Consider the following 19,780-nt stretch of genomic DNA (forward strand, 5'->3'; position numbering starts at 1 on the left):
GTCCTCTTGTACCACTGTCCTCTCTCCTTGTTTTTTTTTTTTTTTTTTTTGGGACAGAGTCTCACCCTGTCACCCAGGCTGGAGTGCAGTGGCGCTATCTCAGCTCACTGCAACCTCCACCTCCTGGGTTGAAGCCATTCTTGTGCCTTAGCCACTCAAGTAGCTGGGATTACAGGTGTGCGCCACCACGCCCGGCTAATTTTTGCGTTTGTAATAGAGACAGGGTTTCACCATGTTGGCCAGGCTGGTCTTGAATGCTTGACCTCAAGTGATCCACCTGCCTTGGCCTCCCAAAATGCTGGGATTACAGGTGTGAGCCACTGCACCTGGCCATGTCCTTTCTTTTAAGGGAGGCATGAAAAGCCTTTTGATAGCTCGGTCTTTTGCCCTCATTATCTGTAGGCCATCCTCTTTTATCTAATTCTGCTTCCTACATATTATAAGAGGTTTAAATATGTATGGGGAAGCTCTCAATTTGATGGACACTAGCTTATTATTTTCATGGTTGAGCTTGTGTACTTTTTTTTTTTTTGAGACAGAGTCTCGCTCTGTCGCCCATTCTGGAGTGCAGTTGTGCGATCTCGGCTCACTACAAGCTCCGCTTCCCGGGTTCACACCATTCTTCTGCCTCAGCCTCCCTAATAGGTGGGACTACAGGCGCCCGCCACCATGCCCGGCTAATTTTTGTATTTTTAGTAGAGACGGGGTTTCACCATGTTAGCCAGGATGGTCTCCATTTCCTTACCTCGTGATCTGACTGTCTCGGCCTCCCAAAGTGCTGGGATCACAGGCGTGAGCCACCGCGCCTGGTCAAGCTTGTGTACTTTTATCTTAAAAAGTGATCAGTGAAAATGGATTAATGTCTTAAAGAGTTTTTTAAGGCAAGAAATTGTTCTTACATACTTAAACTGAGCACTTGTCAACAAATTAACATGATACTATTTGCTGGATTACAATAGCTTTAGTGAAGTAATAAAATCTATATGATACTATTTTTGGCATCAGAGTTGTTAGGTCTTTTAAAAATAGAGCAAGTATTTAAAATGTGTAGCATTTCGCACTTACCTGGTGCTCTGTGTTCCCGTATGCAGAGTGAGTTTCCATGACATAAGTCACTGATTATGTTTATTAAAATCAGTGGAAAGAGTAAGCGAGACTGGGAAGGAATCTTCATTTAATAACACCTTTAAAATTTATATTGCTTACTGAAAGATAACTTAATCTTTTCCTAAGGTAATATAAAAGTTTCATTAGCAGTATTTTCAAAATAAGATTCTGCCTTGAGTAACAGCAAGAAGGAGCAAATACAGCCTTGCTCTTATTAATATACAAACTCTTTTCTGAAATGAGAGCTATGATTATTATTTGAGGATTGGGTCAGAGGTTTGAGAACTGAGCATGAATCACAAGACTTTTGTGGATGGTCCTGAGAGGGCAGAAGGACATGCTGGACCTTCAGGGATGTGGGTAGTCAGAGCTCTGTTGGTGGCAGGAGGATCCAAAATGGCAACCCCAAATCATTTTACATTTGTACAAATATAAGTATGTCTGATGTTCTAGATATCGAAACCACTTTGACCAAATAGTGAAAGCCATCTTCCTGAGGAGAAATTAGAATGCCAGGCCAGGTCAGGATTGTGCTTATTCTTTGAGCCTTTCTTTACCTCCTCTGCTCTGGGCCACTGTTAGGCTGCATCATCTCTTCTACCTCTGCACCAGATGAAAGTAAATTGGACTTCTCTTTGTAAATGTGTTGCTTTACAGCCTTGTGTCTTTCTTGGATTTTTAAAGTAGAGCAAGTGACAGTGCAAATAAGAGTTTGAAGCAAGATTTTTAAACTTAATTCTAGCATGGGGAGAGTTCATTGCACAACAAAAGAGAATTGACACCATAGGCTGTAAACCTAGGTAGATTAATGTTGATTAATACTGTATGCTTTATATGCTTTTATTCTGATTTAATATGTGATCATATCCATTTTTCTGTCTTATAATTTAGACTCAGATTGATGGACAACTTTTCTTAATTAAGCACCTTTTGATACTTCGTGAACAAATTGCTCCATTTCACACTGAATTCACCATTAAGGAAATTTCCCTGGACCTCAAGAAAACTAGAGGTACTTTGCTGTCCTGGCTGGCACACTTGGGTGTGTTTGATCTGTCCAGATGTGTCAGCACAGGTTTTAGGTTTATTTTATGTTCATCTGCAATTTTTTGCATGCTTTGCTTGCTAAATATGTTACTTGTTCATACTAAGCTGAGCTGTCACCATGCTAATGACGTCTAACTTGCTGTATTTTCTTTATGAAGGGAACTGTATCTGGACATTTCAGTTTATAATATTAGACTCATTTAGACTCTGCCACATATTCCTACAACCAGTTAAAAAGTGAAAAATCTGTATAATAACTGCTTCCTAAGTAAGTAATATCAACTAGTTGGGATGATTTTAAGCACTGAGTTGAGTTTGTCAGTTTATGAAAATTCAGGAAGCCAGCTGGGTAAAATGAGAAGAGTACTTATCTAAGAATTTGAAAGCATTGGGTTTTACCTGTCCCATAATTTCCTGGCCCTTGTGTGATCTTGGGTGGGTGTTTTAGCTTCCCCATGCCACCTTCCTTTTAGGTAAAATGAGCATAATGAACTTGTCATGATACCTTCACGAGGTTATCAAGATCATTAAGACCGAAAAGGAATGAAAATATATGTTAACATCTTTATAAATTTCAGGTGCTTAAATAAACTTCAGTGGTATTAAATCAGCAATCATGTAAGATAGGGTCTTTGAGTTGGTAGTAGACATTGAATCATCTTGAGAAAGATGATTCATCCATCCTAATGATTTGTCTCTGAATTAGTAAGAGATGATTTCTAAAAGATCAGAGTAGTTAATTTCTAAGATAATTGATCATAAGCAGTTAAGGATATACCATAAACATCCCTCATGTCCCTTAATTACTTACAAATTTATATAAACTTTATCTTAAACATTTCTAAGAGATTTATGCTCTGATACCTTAAGCCATTCATTTATGTGATCAGTTAACTTCTCTCTAATGTTTTGGGGCAATTAAAAAACGGTCACTCAAATTATTTTCTATGTGTTACAGTTTAGAGGAACCCCAAATATAGGATGTTCAAGGATAGCAGGCTTTTAGTTCCCCAATTCCTGTGCCTATCTGATAGTGGATTTGATTTAACTCACCCGAGAGCCAGTGTAATCTCATGATGAGTCCTCTTAAAACAAGTTAGCTCTTTTTCGTTCTCTAGTGCTCTCTCTCGTCCACCATGGAGAATATGTTTTGGTTCTGTAAAGCATGTGTGTTATGTACTTTGTGATTTTAAAATTTTTAAATTATTTTTGTTTTTTTCTCATCTTGGAAGTGGCACACCATGTGTTTTTGTTTTGGTTTGGGTTTTTAAATAGGTGCCAGATTTCCTGGCTTTTGCCTTTACAGAACACATAGTTTTTTTAAAGCTTATTCTCATCAGAGGCTTCCATCTCCCACCCATTCTGGTTGATTTCATTCATTCCTTTCAGTGTGAGGTGTGGGAATCATGTTCTCACACCTTGAAGAATTCCCAGCTTCTGACAGTTCTTACTTTAAGTGATGGGATAGAGCAGGGTTGATTTACTTTCTTTCATTTTTTTCTAAGTTGTAATTTGTTGCTGCTTGGTTCTAGTGTAGATCAACTGAGGTGAGAGAAAGTGAAATATCTTGAGATTGTGGCAAAATTTGGTTGAAAGTGTGTTTTCCTCCAAATATTACAAAGCCTGTGTATCTCTACCATATGATGATTTGATTCTGTGCAGACTGAATCTCTGAGGGGTCTTATAGAAAAGACAGCAGACACAACTATTTACTAAAGCTTTACTCTGAATACTGAACTGATAGAGAGAGGGTCTTCTTCATTACTACCAGGGTCAAGGCAGTAAGTATTATGGTAGTGTGTGCTTGCAAAACCAGGTTTAGAAGCATTTCATGCTTTGCTTTATCTAGTCTGGCAAAGCAAAGAGATGTTTTTTTCTTACTCACTTAATAATACTTGCTATCTTTACTTTTACGCCTCTAACCTCTCAAGACTAACATTATATCGTATTGCATTTGAACATCAATGAGACCTCAGCTAATATTTTACATAAATTCTAGTTAGTCTGGAGGTTAAGGGGTAAATAGGTCCTTTTGGTGTTTTCTTCTTGGCTGACACATTAGTTTATTACTCTGCTTCAAATGAATAAATTTCTGTGCCAGCCAGGATTTTAACAAAGAAGCTGGGTAAGTATATGAGTATTTTTTAAAAACCTATTTAATACCCTAAAAGTAAAGCAGTGAAATTTTAAGGTGCCAATTACCATTTATCATTTTTCTTTTTTTTGGTAAGTGAATAATTGAGATTAATAGTCATTTTGCAATTTGAACTTCTAGAAAATAACTCTGTGAGTACTGTAGCCAAAATTGGTACTCATCTCACTCTCAGCCTTTCATGGAGGTGAGTTGCTGAAGGTGAATTGGCTTTTTGCCTTGTGGTGGTAGAGAACTGTTGTATGTTACTCATGGCTTTGCTGTTGAAACTTTACATGTTCACTGGATGAGTAATTTTGTTTCACAGATGCAGCATTTAAAATCCTGAACCCTATGACTGTTCCAAGATTTTTTAGGCTGAATAGCAACAATGCCTTGATAGAGTTCTTGTTGGAGGTGAGAAGGAGTCTGTTTCATTGGTGGTGGGAGATAAACGACATTCTTTACATGTCTGGTGATTTCTAGGCACATAAAAACAGGAGGAAATTGTTATCTTCTTTTTAAGGGTACTCCTGAGATAAGAGAACATTATCTTGACTCTAAAAAAGACGTAGACCGTCATCTGAAATCGGCCTGTGAGCAGTTTATTCAGCAGCAGACCAAGCTGTTTATAGAACAGCTGGAGGAGTTCATGACAAAGGTATAGACCTTGGTGCCTATTTGGTAAAGTCATTTTGCATTCTTCCCTAGATTTCCTTTTGAATTACTCTCTTGTGTAAACTCTGGCAGAAGGAGATATTAAGCCCAAGTCTTAATGATTCTGTCTAGGAAGTCACTGTGTTTCCTATTATGGAAGCTTTTTGGTTTATGGACTTTTAGATATGCTTGCACAGTTTTTGTTTTTAAGAGGAAGAGTCGAAATATTGCAAAGCTAGTTATAGCTGACCCCTGGTTAGCTGTGTTCTGTTTATCCGCCTTGTAGGTTATCTGCATGTGGGCTGGGACTCTCACTTTCTCCTGGACCTGCATGGCAGCAACCACAGTCCTGGGAATCAGGGTTTCCTATTCTTAAAATGGGTGATTTGTTTTCCTCTTTGTTTTACATGCCATTTTTCTCTTCCATTTTGCATGGATAATTGAGAACTGAAGACTTTTATAACATAGCATTGTTAACTGTCAGATACATGAATTTAATGTACAGTCAGTCCTCCTTCACATTGGTGGTCTCTTCCTGGAAACTGACTTTAAGTGAAACAACATAAAATGAAACCAATTTTTTTTTTCCTCATCAACAGTATAATGAAACAATGTTGAACCGTTGAAGGAAACGACTTTATTTGAGGACATGCTGTGCGTCATTTCACTTAAAGTCACAGTTTTCAGGAACCTATTGCTGATATTAAGTGAGGACTGACTGTATGTGTGGATAGTATATTCTCTCTGTCTCTCTGTCTTCTAAGCTAAAATCCATTAACTGGCGAATGCCAGCAAAGAGAAAAGCAGATCATGGCTATTTTGACATTCTTGTTTCAACCTAATCATTTAAAAAAAATTTAAGTGTCATCACTAAGGACTTAAAGATATTTAAGAAGTCTTGAAATTAGGCTGGGTGTGTTGGCTCACACCTATAATCCCAGCACTTTGGGAGGCTGAAACAGGAGGATCACTCGAGCCCCTGGAGTTTGACACTGGTTAACAGTCCTGGGCAACATAGTGAGACCTAGTTGCTACAAAAAATGAACAAAATTAGCCATGTGTAGTGGCATGTGCCTATAGTCCCAGCTACTTGGGAGGCTGAGGTGGGAAGATGGCTTGAGCTGAGAAGTCGAGGGTGCAGTGAGTCAAGATCATCCTACTGCACTCCAGCCTGGGTGACAGAGTGAGACTGTCTCAAAAAAAAAAAATAAAAATAAAATAAAATAAAATAAAAAAACAGAGAAAGAAATAAAGAAAAAGTCTTGAAATTTTTATTTATTAAGCCACTACTGTTTACCCCAGACTTGTATCAGAGGACATCATAAAAAGAATAAAAATATGATGGCTCTTATTTTCAGATTTGACTAATCTTAACTGGACAGACAGGATATATGTATGAAATAACAAGGAGACAGCTATGCAGTTGTTCATTAGAAACTTCTTGTTGGGACCATCAGTGCTAATATGCCTGAAGCCTGTGGTAAAGACAGAAAATAAGAGTTTTAAAAAATAATTAGAAAGGCGAAAAATGCATAGTAATGTTAAAGTACTCTTTTGTTTATCACTGGCATATATTGCTTGTTAAGTGGATTTTATTCCAAGTATTTGGCATGTGTGCATATGCATTTTTTTTTCCCACCACAAAAACCATAAAAAAGGAGGGGGATAGAAATGCATTCTCCTAGGTTTTGATTTTTTTAAAAAGGTTTGAGTATTGGTACTTTGTAATTTACAGATAACTTACAGTTTTTACTGAAACTACCCTTGTGAAAAACAAGCTGGTAGATTGTAGTGTATATTTCTGGGAGAACATCCACAGTAGTACTGGTGGGAAGTATTATAGATGAATATTGTACAATAACAGAACAGCAGAATGAATCTTCTGAAATAAGCAAGTTGATTATAATGAAATGTAGGATTAAAGGGTTGTTTTAGAACAGCACAGTTTTTCTAGAAATCAAGAGAATAAAAATTCACACATGCCCATAGTCTTAGCTACTCTGGGTGGCTGAGGTGGGAGGATGGCTGAGCCCAGGAGTTCGAGACCAGCTTGGGCAACATAGCAAGACTCCGTCTCAAAACATTTTTTTTTTGAAAAGGGAAATAGAGGTTTATGTAGAAAATATTCCAAGTCTGAATTATGTAATGGTTCTCCGTGGACATGCTACGTGCGTATAGCAGGGATCCCTGAACAAATGTTCATGGACCTGTTTTTATATTCCCTTCGTAATGGGATTGGGAAGGGAAAGGCCTTGCCTCTCATCCCCATTAGAAGCCAGTCTCATCCTACGTCATCAGTCTCTGCTGCCCTTGCTCAGACCACTTGTAGTTGCCTCCCTTTTCCTCTGTCAACCCTGGGCCCTCACTGCTGCTCACTGAGTTTCTACTGAGTGGACACTGCAGCCTGGAGGACTGAGCTTCCCTTTTATGGTGTCATATTCCAGATTCAGTTCCCTTTCATCCTGTGGCATACAGTGAGTCAGAGACAAAGATACATATGTGCGCGTGCGCACACACACACACACACACACACACGCTCGACCATTTCAGACACTGCATCTTAAAATTTGTGGACCAAAGATTTTTCACTTTTTACCTAGTGACTGTTACTAGCATTCTGAATAGCAGAGAAAGAGGAAGACTTTATAGAAAACTTTAAAATGATTTTCTTTTTCTTTTTTTTAATATTATTATTATACTTTAAGTTTTAGGGTACATGTGCACAACATGCAAGCTTGTTACATATGTATACATGTGCCATGTTGGTGTGCTGCACCCATTAACTCGTCATTTAGCATTAGGTATAGCTCCTAATGCTATCCCTCCCCCCTCCCCCGACCCCACAACAGTCCCTGGTGTGTGATGTTCCTCTTCCTGTGTCCATGTGTTCTCATTGTTCAATTCCCACCTGTGAGTGAGAACATGCTGTGTTTGGTTTTTTGTCCTTGTGATAGTTTGCTGAGAATGATGGTTTCCAGTTTCATCCATGTCCCTGCAAAGGACATGAACTCATCTAAAATGATTTTCTTTAAAGGTAAACCTCAGCGTTAATTACCTGCAAGTGCAGAATCTCATGCCTCTTTTATTTAGTTAGCTTTTTGTTTTTTGTTTTTTTTTTTGAGACAGTCTTGCTCTGTTACCCAGGCTGGAGTGCAGCGGCACGATCTCGGCTCACTGCAACCTCTGCCTCCCGGGTTCAAGCAATTCTTTTGCCTCTGCCTCCTGAGTAGCTGAGATTACAGGTGTGTGCCACCACGCCTGGCTAATTTTTTTTGTATTTTTTGTAGAGACGGGGTTTCACCATGTTGACCAGGCTGGTCTCAAACTCTTGGCCTCAAGGGATCTGCCCTCCTCGGCCACCCAAAGTGCTGAGATTACAGGCAGCAGCCACTGTGCCTGGCCTTAGTTTTAGCATTTTATAATGCTTGTCCCTTGATAAACGATTGCAGGAAAATCAACACCCATAGGTACAGATGGGAAACAGTCTTTCATCTCATTTGGATGTGTGTTTGTAGGTCTCGGTATTTATCATTTGGATGTAAGCCTCATCAACAAAATGTCCTCAGCTTGTTTCTAAGTTTGGACTGATTTTTAACAATATAGATGTATTACCATGTAGAGGATATTTTTAGGTTGTCAGAAGACTTGTTTTTGAGCTTAAGGAGTTGGGGTCTGATTTGGATCCCTTTCATCTACTGTAAATTGGCCTTGTTGTTTATGTAGCTTCTTCCTCTGTGCTCCTTGTTGAAACAGTTTGTATGCATTAATTCTTACTACATCCCTGGAACCTGGAGTAAGAGAAGCATCTTTATTTGACAGGTTGAGAAACGGGTTGAGTATTCATGAGATAAACATTTCTACAACATCTTCACCTGTCTGGTTTCTGTTTAATACCTGATTTTTGGTATAATTATTGGTCTTTCCTGAGAAAAAATAAAATAAGTACTAGAAGAGCATATATGCTCTGTTGCCTCATTTCCTGCCCCTGGAAAAATAACCTCTTCTCTAAGTATTTGCCCTGAGGGAATGTAATACTATTCTAAGGCTTAGGAGTAGAGGCTCATATGAAAACATTTGGCTTAGATTATTTTCTACCAAACTTCAAAAACTGTTGATACTTTTTTATTGTTCTAGAATTCCATTGTACTAAATGTTGCTTGAAACAAACTCTTAAGTAGGACTTGGGATGGTAGTGGTTATAGTAGAAAGCAAGAACTTTGTGTCAAGGCAGCTGAGCCCTAGATCCTGCAGCTGTGTCTGCCACCTTCTGACTTAAGTTAAGGTTATCAGGAGACAAAACAAGATCATATGTGTATCTGTAAAGTGCTTGCTGCAGAAATGTTATTTTGTAGTACAGTTTGACAAATTTGAGGTGAAGATTTTGCTTTAGCACAAAGTCTAAATTAAGACATTTTAAAGGAAGTATAATTCCAGGTTTTGTAGCTAAGCTGAAAAGTGGTTTTTTTTGTTTTTTTTTTTTTTCTGATGGGACCAGTTTATGCTAAAAACTCAGACTTATATGTAGAAAATATTCATTTTCTTTCAAGCAATTTGATTATTACAAGTTTATTCTTAATATTCCCTCTGAAGTGTTGTTAATTTCCTCAGTAACACTATAAACTTAAATTTTTTTTCTTGATCTAGTGCATGTAATGGAGTTTGATCTGTAAGTTTAATTCCTGCTCTCGAGGTATAACCTAAAGGGAAGTTAAGACAGAAAAATAGGTAAACATGAAACTGTATACAGCAATGTTATTGTGAGACGATGGGTCTTTGTTCATTGTGTAGGAATTTTTAAAAAGATGGGGCTTCATTTGACTAGCCTTAAAAAAATAAGGCTGATTGGGGAAAACTTTTGAAGCAAATGCTCTTTGAAGTTTGACTTAAAGATAAGTAAACTATCTGGATAGTAAATAGAGATGAATATACTGGTTTATATTTGTTTTTAACATAAAAATACTTGTGCAAAACCTAAATATATGTTATGAAATTGGTTAAATTCTGGAGCAATCAGTGCAACAGTAGGCAGCCATTACTATTACAACAAAACTGTTGGATGTGGGAAAATGACCAGAATGTAGATTTAGTGGGGAAAAAAGTTCACAGAACACTGTTCCCAGATTTGTAAATGTAAACACATTAGTATATTTATATATTTACAACGGAAAATATTTTGGATAACATACACTAAAGTGTGAATGTATTTTTCTTTTAGCAGTGTCTAGTATCTATAATATATATGATTCATTTTTTAAAGTGCATCTCAAAAAATAAAGATGCAAAGAGGGATGGAGTGAGAGAAGGAAAGAGGTGATTTTATACAGGTAGGCAGTATGAGCAAAGGCCTAGAGTGGTCCAGGAGGATAAATAGAAACTAGAAATAAAGGGGAGGCTGAAGAGATCCAAGTCAACATTATACCCTGTGTCTGCCTAAATGTTTGTATGACCTTTTGTATGAGAAATCTAGAGCTGGTGCTCAGGTTTTTCTAATGAGACTTTCCTGTGAGGCCAAAGCCATGGACTGCACCTTTGGCACATGACTGTCTATTTTAAAACATGTTTTATGCAGTTTCTCTCTCTTACCCTCCCCAGCTACCCCATGGCTCCACCACAGCTACTGTCTTAGAAACAGTCTTGTTCAAGCAGCTAAATGCCCTTTTTTGGATCCACTTCTCTATACTGCTGCTAAGGAATGAAAAGAGATGACTGGAAGATGGTCATTCAGGTCTATCTTTAGTACTGATTGGTCGGTCATATGTGACTTTTTGATGGTATTTGAAAATCTTATTTGTTTGTTTTAATGACATTCTCTCTGCCTGTGATATAAGAAAAATGATCCTCCATATGTAAAGGAGATTTTATCCAGCTAGGGTGACATTTTTCTAGTTACATAAAAAAATAATTTACTATTGACGTAACAGTCCCCTTAAGAGACACCTGTTTTGTGTTGACATTTCTCTAGGGCTTCATTTTTGTCTTCCTAGTGGGAAGTATTTCAGATAGAATGCCTCAGGACTTAGGTATGATTTTTAGCAAGATAACCATATGCCGTGAAATCACAAAAGAAGTTTTACTAAAAATGTTGATTACTTATAAAGGATTATGAGATAATGCATTTTTGTTACGGCTGCACATTTGATTATCATTGTGTTTTAATAGGTTTAAATGGTGTTGTGTATCCCTTCACAGCAGTACCACCCTTGAGAGCAGGACCAGTTTAATTTGTCATTGATGAAATGAAACTTTTTTTCTTTTTGTCTCCTCTATTAGGTTTCAGCGTTAAAAACAATGGCCAGTCAGGGAGGCCCCAAGTATACTCTCTCACAGCAGCCTTGGGCACAACCAGGTATTCTGATTTGACCATTTTGGATTTCTTTTTTAGGATGTTATTAATTTGCATTTATATAGTCCTTACTGTGACAGCTTGGAGTTGGTTTCCTATTCATTCTGGGGTGCTGCAATCTGAGTTAATGCAGGATTCAGTTTGGAGCTGACAGATCTTAATTGGTTAGCACTACTTGCATTTCAGCAAGCATTCCAAGGAAGGAAGAATTTTTTTTTTTTAAATCACCCAGTTAAAAATAAAATATGGCTAAGATGGAAACCCTTTGAGTCTGTTGATTTCTGTACACCCACTATTCATTGTGTTCAAGCTTTGATGAAAATACTGTGGTTGATAGGAAGAAATTATGGCGAGTGTACCTACTTTCAAGTGTATGAAGAAATGTTGGGCCACTATTTGGTTCCACATTTTGTCCAAGCTATCCTCTGTTGACATTCTAGAGTATTGGGAAAAAAAATTGTAAAAATTGAGGCGTCAGTTGGGAGTTGGCAGGCAATACTATTGTCTGATTGGCAGATGTATTTGAGATGTTCCCAATCTTACTCTTTCTTAAATGTAAATTTTTTTGTGCTGGAGGGTTTTGGTTGTTTTTTTGGTCTTTAGCATTAGACATTTAAAATCATGACTAACTTTGTGAGTTATTTTTGGTACATCTTGCGGCATTTCAAGTTGCCATTAAACCAGAATAAATCATTTTGTTAAATTGATATTTCTGGCCATTCTCTGGCCAATATTGTGATAGAGAGCCTTTGAAACTAAAATGGGCAAAATGATGAAAGAATGAGTGTTTTAATTATGGGTAAGCTGTGTCCAAGTTGGAGGGCAGCTTTCCACTTAGTGAGAGAGATCCAAAAAATGATTCTGGCTTTGCATCCATGAAAAATTGGCTGTGCACAGGCACCTAATCTGGAATCAACTTTTTAATATGATTGGTTTTCCATATTGAAAGAGCATTATATCTGTTAGGTATTCATTTTCTTTGGGAAAAAGGACTGAAGCTATTCAAAGCCTCCAAAATGTTAAATTTTTTTTTTTTTTTGAGATGGAGTCTTGCTTTGTTGCCCAGGCTGGAGTGCAGTGGCATGATCTTGGCTCACTGCAGCCACCTCCTGGATTTAACCAATTCTCTTGCCTCAGCCTCCCAAGTAGCTGAGATTACAGGTGCCCGCCACCACGCCCAGCTAATTTTTGTATTTTTAGTAGAATCAGGGTTTTACCACGTTGGCCAGGCTGATCTCAAACTCTTGACCTCAGGCGATCCGCCCACCTTGACCTCCCAAAATACTGGGATTACAGGCCTGAGCCACTATGCCTGGCCTCAAAATTTTTAATTATGAATGCCTTAGGTTAACTTGAAGTTGAACTGAGAAATTAGAAGAGTAGCTATGTATCACTTAGGAAGATTTGTAAATGTAGAGAATGTCAGTTGTCTTTGAAAGGAAGATAGGATTTTATTTCAAAGGTTCCTCAGGTGAACTTTGATGATGTCAATATAGGTTTGAGTTCATTTGTTTTATTGCAAATAAACTTTGTGACATGCTTTAGGTGTTTCGTTTACCATGATGCAGACAAGGAACGTTCCGTTGTCTTTATTATTTTAAACGTTTGTGTTGTGTGTGAAATAGAAATCTTTGACATCTTACTATAAAAGCACACTTAATACAGTAGTACATTCTGTCAGAAGACAGAAAATCAGGTTCTTTTACCGACAATACTGGAAATTCTAATCATAGTCTGGCATAATATTAACCACCTCTTCTGATTCCTCATAGTCAAGACTTTGACTTTTGAGTTCACAACTTTTCAGTTCACAACTCAGCATACTTCTTGAAGGAATTCTGATGATTTGGGGATTAATTGGAGCCTTTGACTCAAGGTTCCAATTGCTCTTATAGGGCTTAGTTAGAAATAGGAGCTGATTTTTATTTTGAACATTTATGTAAATGAAACTCTTGGGTATGATAAATCTTTCTTAAGATTTAAAGGTAGAAACCAGTACAGCTAAGCCCAGTCTCTTGATGCATAATTAATGTATTGCTCTTTCCCCTTTGGAAAGATCCTTTCTCTCAAAATAGGGACTGTCATTTTCTCAAGTGGAACCCTAATAGGATTCAAAGTGTGAGATGTATTGTGCTCTTAAGCATTACTAGAATTTAGAATTGTCATAGTAAAGCAGGAGTAGATAAAAGGAAACTGGTAGGAGTAGACAAAAGGACAGATTGAAGTAGGACTTGCTGCTTTGTCATTTAACCCAGTTCCTTCTTTCTTAGTGAGGAGATCTTATTGAATACAGCAATGACAGTTCAGTTTATTTTGTAGTTGTATCTTCTATCCCATTTAGGCATAGCAGAGGTATGGAGTTGGTTTTTATGAATCTGTAGTACTTGAAGCCCACACTTGAATGCCAAAGAGAGATTTATGGCCCCTTGGGGTGGGAGCATTGAGGACAATCTAGGAACTGTCTTGGGCCCCTCTGCCCTAAAAACTGAGGGTTACTGGTTCATTCAGACTTGGTCAAGTTCTCAGGGATCATTTCATGATCAAACAAACTCACAGGAGAGTGAGTTATAAATTAGGATGCCCATTTGTTAATTTACTCTGACGAAGAAACCTTTTTTAGGAATTAGAGGACACTTTAGTCACCAGCCTGTGTACCCACTTTCTGCTTATCAAGGGCTCTGAAGACTGATTTAGTGATCCCTGAGGTGTGTTAGTAATGATAGAAGTAGAGCCCATGGAAGTAAGGGTCTTGAAGGAGCTTTCATCTATTAATGAAAAATAAGCAGTTCCTGAATTATTTATTCTTTTTTCCTGAGCGTGTCAGAGGCATTTGAACCAGAGCAACTCCATCTCGAGAGAGAGCTAGGAAAAATGGGGATGGAATTTGCTGGGCTGCATTACCAGGAGGTTAGGTATTCCTAGCCTCTAGATGTTTACATTTAAGGAAACAGATTAATAACATTTACTAAACACACCCAGGCCCAGGAATGTCCTGATATCCTGATATCTTGAGAACAAAAGCATTCCTAATTTTGCTTTAAAGATAATAACATTGATTCTTGCAAAATATAGTAAGTAAGAAAAATTAACCCTTTATCACAAACCTTTGTAGCAGAGTACATATCCCCATGATGTTTTTTGTTATCCTATATATAAACAAGCATTGTACCTAGGGTGGGCAGGTTACTCCTCTTACTTTTGGGAACACCCTACTCTGTCTATGGAGTAGCTACTCTTTCACCACTTCACTTTTTTAACAAACTTGCTTTTGCTTTATACTGTGGACTCGCCTGAATTCTTTCTTGGATGAGATCCAAGAACCCTCTCTTGGGGTCTGGATCAGGACCCCTTGCCAGTAGCAAGAGCATTGGTACTTTCTTACCCTGCTTTACTGCAACCCTCCTCAATTAAAACATTTTTTTTACATGGTATATTATTTGAACTATGAAAAGCTATAAAACGAAAAGTAATTATATTTTCTATCTCCAAACTAGTCCTTCTCTCAGAGGCAACTACTATTAAAGTTTCCTTCCCAAAATTGTTTATGTGTTTACTAGCATATGTGGACTTTAAAAATATTATCCAAATGAGATTGTACTATACCCCTTGCTATTTCACTTCTTATGTATCTTAGAGGCCTTTCTGTATAGCATATCCAGCTTGATCCATTCTATTTGTTGGATGCATCGAATACATCACTATAGCATGATTTCTTTTGTAATTTTTGTAATGGAAACCTAAATTACTTGCAGTTTTTGTTTTTCCCTATACTCTTAACATCTCTGTATACTCATATCTTGGTATTTTTTTAGTATATCTGCGAGTAAATTTCTAGCAGTGGAAATGCTAAAGGAAAAAGTATCTGCATTTTCAGTTTTGCTAGATACCGACTAATATTTTTCCAAAGACATGAACCATCTTGTACTTCCATCAGCGGTACACAAAGATGCCTGTTTCTCCATACCCTCGTCAAACATGGATATCACAATCTTAGTAATTTTTGCCAATCATCTGTAAATATCTCACTGCTTTAATTTACATTTATTTAATTATGAGTGAGGCTGAGCATCTTTGAAATTGTTAATAGTCTTTTTTCTTTGTAGTTTTCTAGATAACTTCTTTTAAATACTTCATACAGATTACTACTCTCCTTTTCTATATAACTCCTTCAGACATGACACTTGGGTTTCATAGTTATTTTTGTTATAACTTTTTGGGATTCTGTTCCCTTTCTGATAATACAGTATAGGAATATAACAAATAGATATTTAATTCCCCTTAAATATATGTGGATATTTTCTGAATGATCTAAGCATCTCTTACTGTGAGTCATTTCTGCAAATGAACAAACTCATTCATTATGAAGTAATTCTTACTACCGTCTCTCTGAAAATGACTTTTTTTTTTTAACTTTAATCTCTTACCTCCAAATTCCAAACGTACATATTACAGCTCTTATGAATGTCCTGAAGCATGCTAGGGGAGTTATTTTACTGCCTTAGCCCTTGGGATTAGAATTTTGTATAGTAGATATTTAATGAATGTTTATAGGGCTTATGATTAAACTTGGTAAATAAGCTATAAAAATGAAAGAAATTCTTTGGGGAAATAAAGAGCCTTCTGCTATTTTTTGCTCCCTTTATTCCCCTTTGAATTAAAATGGAAATATTTCTTTTACTTTGTGACACTAATGAGGTTAATTTATTTCCAGCAAAGGTCAATGACCTTGCGGCAACTGCGTATAAGACAATAAAAACAAAGCTACCTGTGACATTGAGAAGTATGTCCTTGTACCTATCCAATAAAGATACCGAGTTCATCTTGTTCAAACCTGTGAGGGTGAGTATCAGATAACTCATTTGAATGTTGGCGGGTGACTTCAAGTATTCTTTGCCTCATTTACCATTTTCCTTTTCCTGTAGACATTTAGAAATGTTGGTGTACTGTTCTAGTGAAGTTGAATAATCACTATGATCCGTGAAAGGCTTACAAAGTCTGCCTCTGTCTTGATTATCTTTTTTTCCCACTGTCACTTTGTCTTAAGTTTTTAATGTTACTATTGAAAGTAGAAGTTAGTAAATAAACCAAAAAAATCAGACCCTTACATTGCATGTGGCCCAGCTCTCAAGAGAGCAGTACTTCAGGAATTATGCCCCATTTTACTGGTGAGTAGTAGAAATAAATGGCTTGCAGTGGCAACCAAGGGATTAAATGTCAGAGCAAATTTAGGGCTCATAACTTCCAGCTCTGTGTTGAGCTCTTGTTCTTACCCAAGGCATTGGTTGATTTTTAAAGTATATTTTATGTGTCTAGGAACTTTATTATCTTTTGTGTAAGAAATTGCTGCAGAAGACCCTTAAAATTATTCTCTGGGGGGACAAGGCTTGCTAGAGTTTAGTCTTCCTGGGAAGCATTATCTGATAAGTCTTCATCAGGTTATGCCAGCATTGAAATATTAAGAGCAAATTATGCATCTTTGGTAATATCATGAAAGATACATTGCTTCCACTCGCTTTGGCAAATATCATTACAATTTAACATTCATGGTGCTTCATGTTTAAGACAACTCACTTGATAAGATCTCCTCTCCTCCTTTCTAAGAATAATATTCAGCAAGTCTTCCAGAAGTTCCATGCTCTGTTAAAGGAAGAGTTCAGCCCTGAAGACATCCAGATCATTGCCTGTCCATCTATGGAACAGGTAATGGGTAGACCAAAGATCCTTGTTACTTTTATGCCCTCTTGGTTATTTCACTTGAGTAGATAATGTCTTTGAGCAAACATATTTTTAGTATTAATTTAAAAAATAGTACCTTCTTTTATTCTGATGAGTAAGAATTCAGACTTTGAATTGTTCTCTCAAACTTTTGGGGGATAGTTTTAGAATTTTCAGTTAATCTCAGGATTAAAATTCTGTTTAATTCTTTCTGATATGAATATTGCTGTGTTTAAGAGAATGACCTGTTTGTAAAAGACTCAAATAGTGGCATTTAGCTTGCTGAATAATTTCGTTTGAAATATGCATAATAAGAGAAATACAATTTTTTAAAAATTTTTGATTTTTCTGTAGGTTATTGGGGTACAGGTGGCATTTGGTTACACGAGTAAGTTCTTCGGTGGTGATTTGTGAGATTTTGGTGCACCCATCACCCGAGCAGTATACACTGCACCCTATTTGTAGTTTTTTAATAGCTTCCAGATTAAAAAAATGGAAGTTATTGAGTACCCAGTATGTATTAGGAGTAGCCTGGCGCTGTGGAGGATGTTTTATATCTAGTTTAGAAATTTAGTATATGGTAAGGACTAGGAAATGTGCGGAGACTGATCAGGCTGGCAAGAGCCTGACTGGGCTGGGTAGAAACTGGAGGGATAGGACTAGGCAATGGTGAGTGTAGATAAATCTTGTGTGTTTTTGTTTTTGTTTTTTTTGTTTGTTTGTTTTGAAATGGAGTCTCACTGTGTTGCCCAGGCTGGAGTTCAGTGGTGTGATCTCAGCTCACTGCAACCTCTGCCTCCCAGGTTCATGCAATTCTCATGCCTCAGCCTCCTAAATAGCTGGGACTACAGGCACCTGCCACCATGCCCAGCTAATTTTTGTATTTGGTAGAGGGTTTCACCATGTTGGCCAGGCTGGTCTTGAACTCCTGGCCTCAAGTGATCTGCCTGCCTCGCTTCCTAAAGTGCTGGGATTACAGTCATGAGCCACCATACCCAGCCAGAATCTTTTGAGGAGTGTTACTGTAGTGGAGAGGAGAAAGATGGGGTGGTAGCTGGAAGGAGAAATGAGGTCATTTTAAAATTGAGATGTTCATATACTATACAATTCATCTATTTAAAGTGCAGAGTTCAGTGGTTTTTAGTATATTCATAAAGTTGTGCAGTCATCACCACTATCTAATTCCAGAACATTTTCATTACTCCCCCCAAAAACCCCTTACCCATCAGCAGATCCTGCATTTCCCCGTCTTCTACTTTTTGTCTCTGTGGATTTGCCTATTCTGGATATTTCATTAAATGGAATCATACAATATGTGGCCTTATATCGCTGCTTCTTTCATTCACCTAGCATGTTTTCAAGGCTCATCCGTGTTGTGTGTATCAGAGCTTCCTTTTTATGGCTGTATATATTCCTTTATGTGGATAGATGGGTCACATTTTAAAAAGATACTTGTATCATTCTAGGATATTTGTACAGTCAAAATACTTCTTAATAATTTATTTGAAGTAATTACCTTCTATATGATTGTACCACTAACTCGATATATAAATGGGTTTCTTTTCAATATTTATTTTTTTTTCTGTTTTGATTTAATTTTGTTTCTTAATGATATAAAATAGTTGCATGGTTTCCAAGTCAGAATTACAGAACAAGGTACATTTGGAGAAGTCTTGTTCCTTTTCCAATCCCCTCCAGCCTTTCCCTTCCTTCCCCTATAGATAACTCTTTTTATTAGTTATTGGGTTATCCTTCCATTGTTTTTTTTTGTTTTTTTTTTTTTGAGATGGAGTCTCGCTCTGTTGCCCAGGCTGGAGTGCAGTGGCGCGATCTCGGCTCACTGCAATCTCCGCCTCCCGGGTTCATGCCATTCTCCTGCCTCAGCCTCCCAAGTAGCTGGGACTACAGGCCCCGCCAATTTTTTTTTATATTTTTAGTACAGACGGGGTTTCACTGTGTTAGCCAGGATGGTCTCGATCTGCTGACCTCGTGATCCACCCGCCTCGGCCTCCCAAAGTGCTGAGATTACAGGCGTGAGCCACCGTGCCCGGCCACATTTTTCCGCAGGGTAACTTGTTTTTTTTAAAGATAGGAGAAAAACGCGTGTTTTTGTGTTCATGGGGGAAGATCTACAAGGAGGGTAAAATATCTTGAGAATGTGGGTGGAATTTCAGGAACCGGCAGGGTGGGGCCTTTGTGAGACACACGGGGGTTCAGTCATGGTAACAGGAGGAGGCCGAGTGTATGCGCACGGATGGGGGCTGTGAATGTGGCGGGAGCTCATGGATGTGCTCTTCTGAGTGCTTCACGTTTCTGAGTGAAATAAGAAGCAAGGTCATCACCGAGAGGGAGGAGAGAGGCTCGGGTGAGTTTAGTGGATATGAATCCAAGAGAGACCATTCAACCTAGTTGTCTATTTTTTTTTTTTCTCCAGTTATAGTCACTTGCATGAATGTAGGTGTGGAGTACTTGATCATAAGATCCATTTTATGGCAGAAGACATTATTTTTGTAAGTTTGTTATAATTTCAAACTTACAGAAAAGGTGCAAGAATAGTGTAAGGAGTGCCCCTATATCCTTTACCCCATTTTCATTTTGCCCCATTTGCTTCATTTTCCTCACTTTTTCCCTTCCCTGTCCCTCAAGCCCCACTTTTAAATCATTGGAGAGAAAGTTGGGAGACATTGTGCTCCTGTACTCCTAAATACTTCAGAGTGTATTTCCTGAGAACAAGGAAATTCTCTCACTACTCCTGTATAGTTACCAAAACAGGAAACTTA

At 37.7% G+C, this 19,780-nt stretch overlaps 1 protein-coding gene across 2 annotated transcripts in view; it reads left to right on the top strand.

Annotated features, from left to right (window-relative positions):
- The window catches only part of COG3 (component of oligomeric golgi complex 3), a 70,118-nt gene that overhangs the window by 47,302 nt on the left and 3,036 nt on the right, over positions 1-19,780 (top strand). The window contains exons 17-22 of one of the 2 annotated variants that reach the window (XM_055244033.2): positions 1,999-2,119; positions 4,614-4,702; positions 4,812-4,946; positions 11,213-11,288; positions 15,997-16,124; positions 16,887-16,985. In XM_055244033.2, the coding sequence (XP_055100008.1) occupies positions 1,999-2,119; positions 4,614-4,702; positions 4,812-4,946; positions 11,213-11,288; positions 15,997-16,124; positions 16,887-16,985 (648 nt within the window). Of the gene's footprint in view, positions 1-1,998; positions 2,120-4,613; positions 4,703-4,811; positions 4,947-11,212; positions 11,289-15,996; positions 16,125-16,886; positions 16,986-19,780 lie in introns of those variants that run through there. The other variant, XR_008651189.2, reaches the window with a different exon arrangement.

The sequence above is a fragment of the Symphalangus syndactylus genome, chromosome 15 (assembly GCF_028878055.3).
Source record: "Symphalangus syndactylus isolate Jambi chromosome 15, NHGRI_mSymSyn1-v2.1_pri, whole genome shotgun sequence".
NCBI classification, from domain to species: Eukaryota; Metazoa; Chordata; class Mammalia; order Primates; family Hylobatidae; genus Symphalangus; species Symphalangus syndactylus.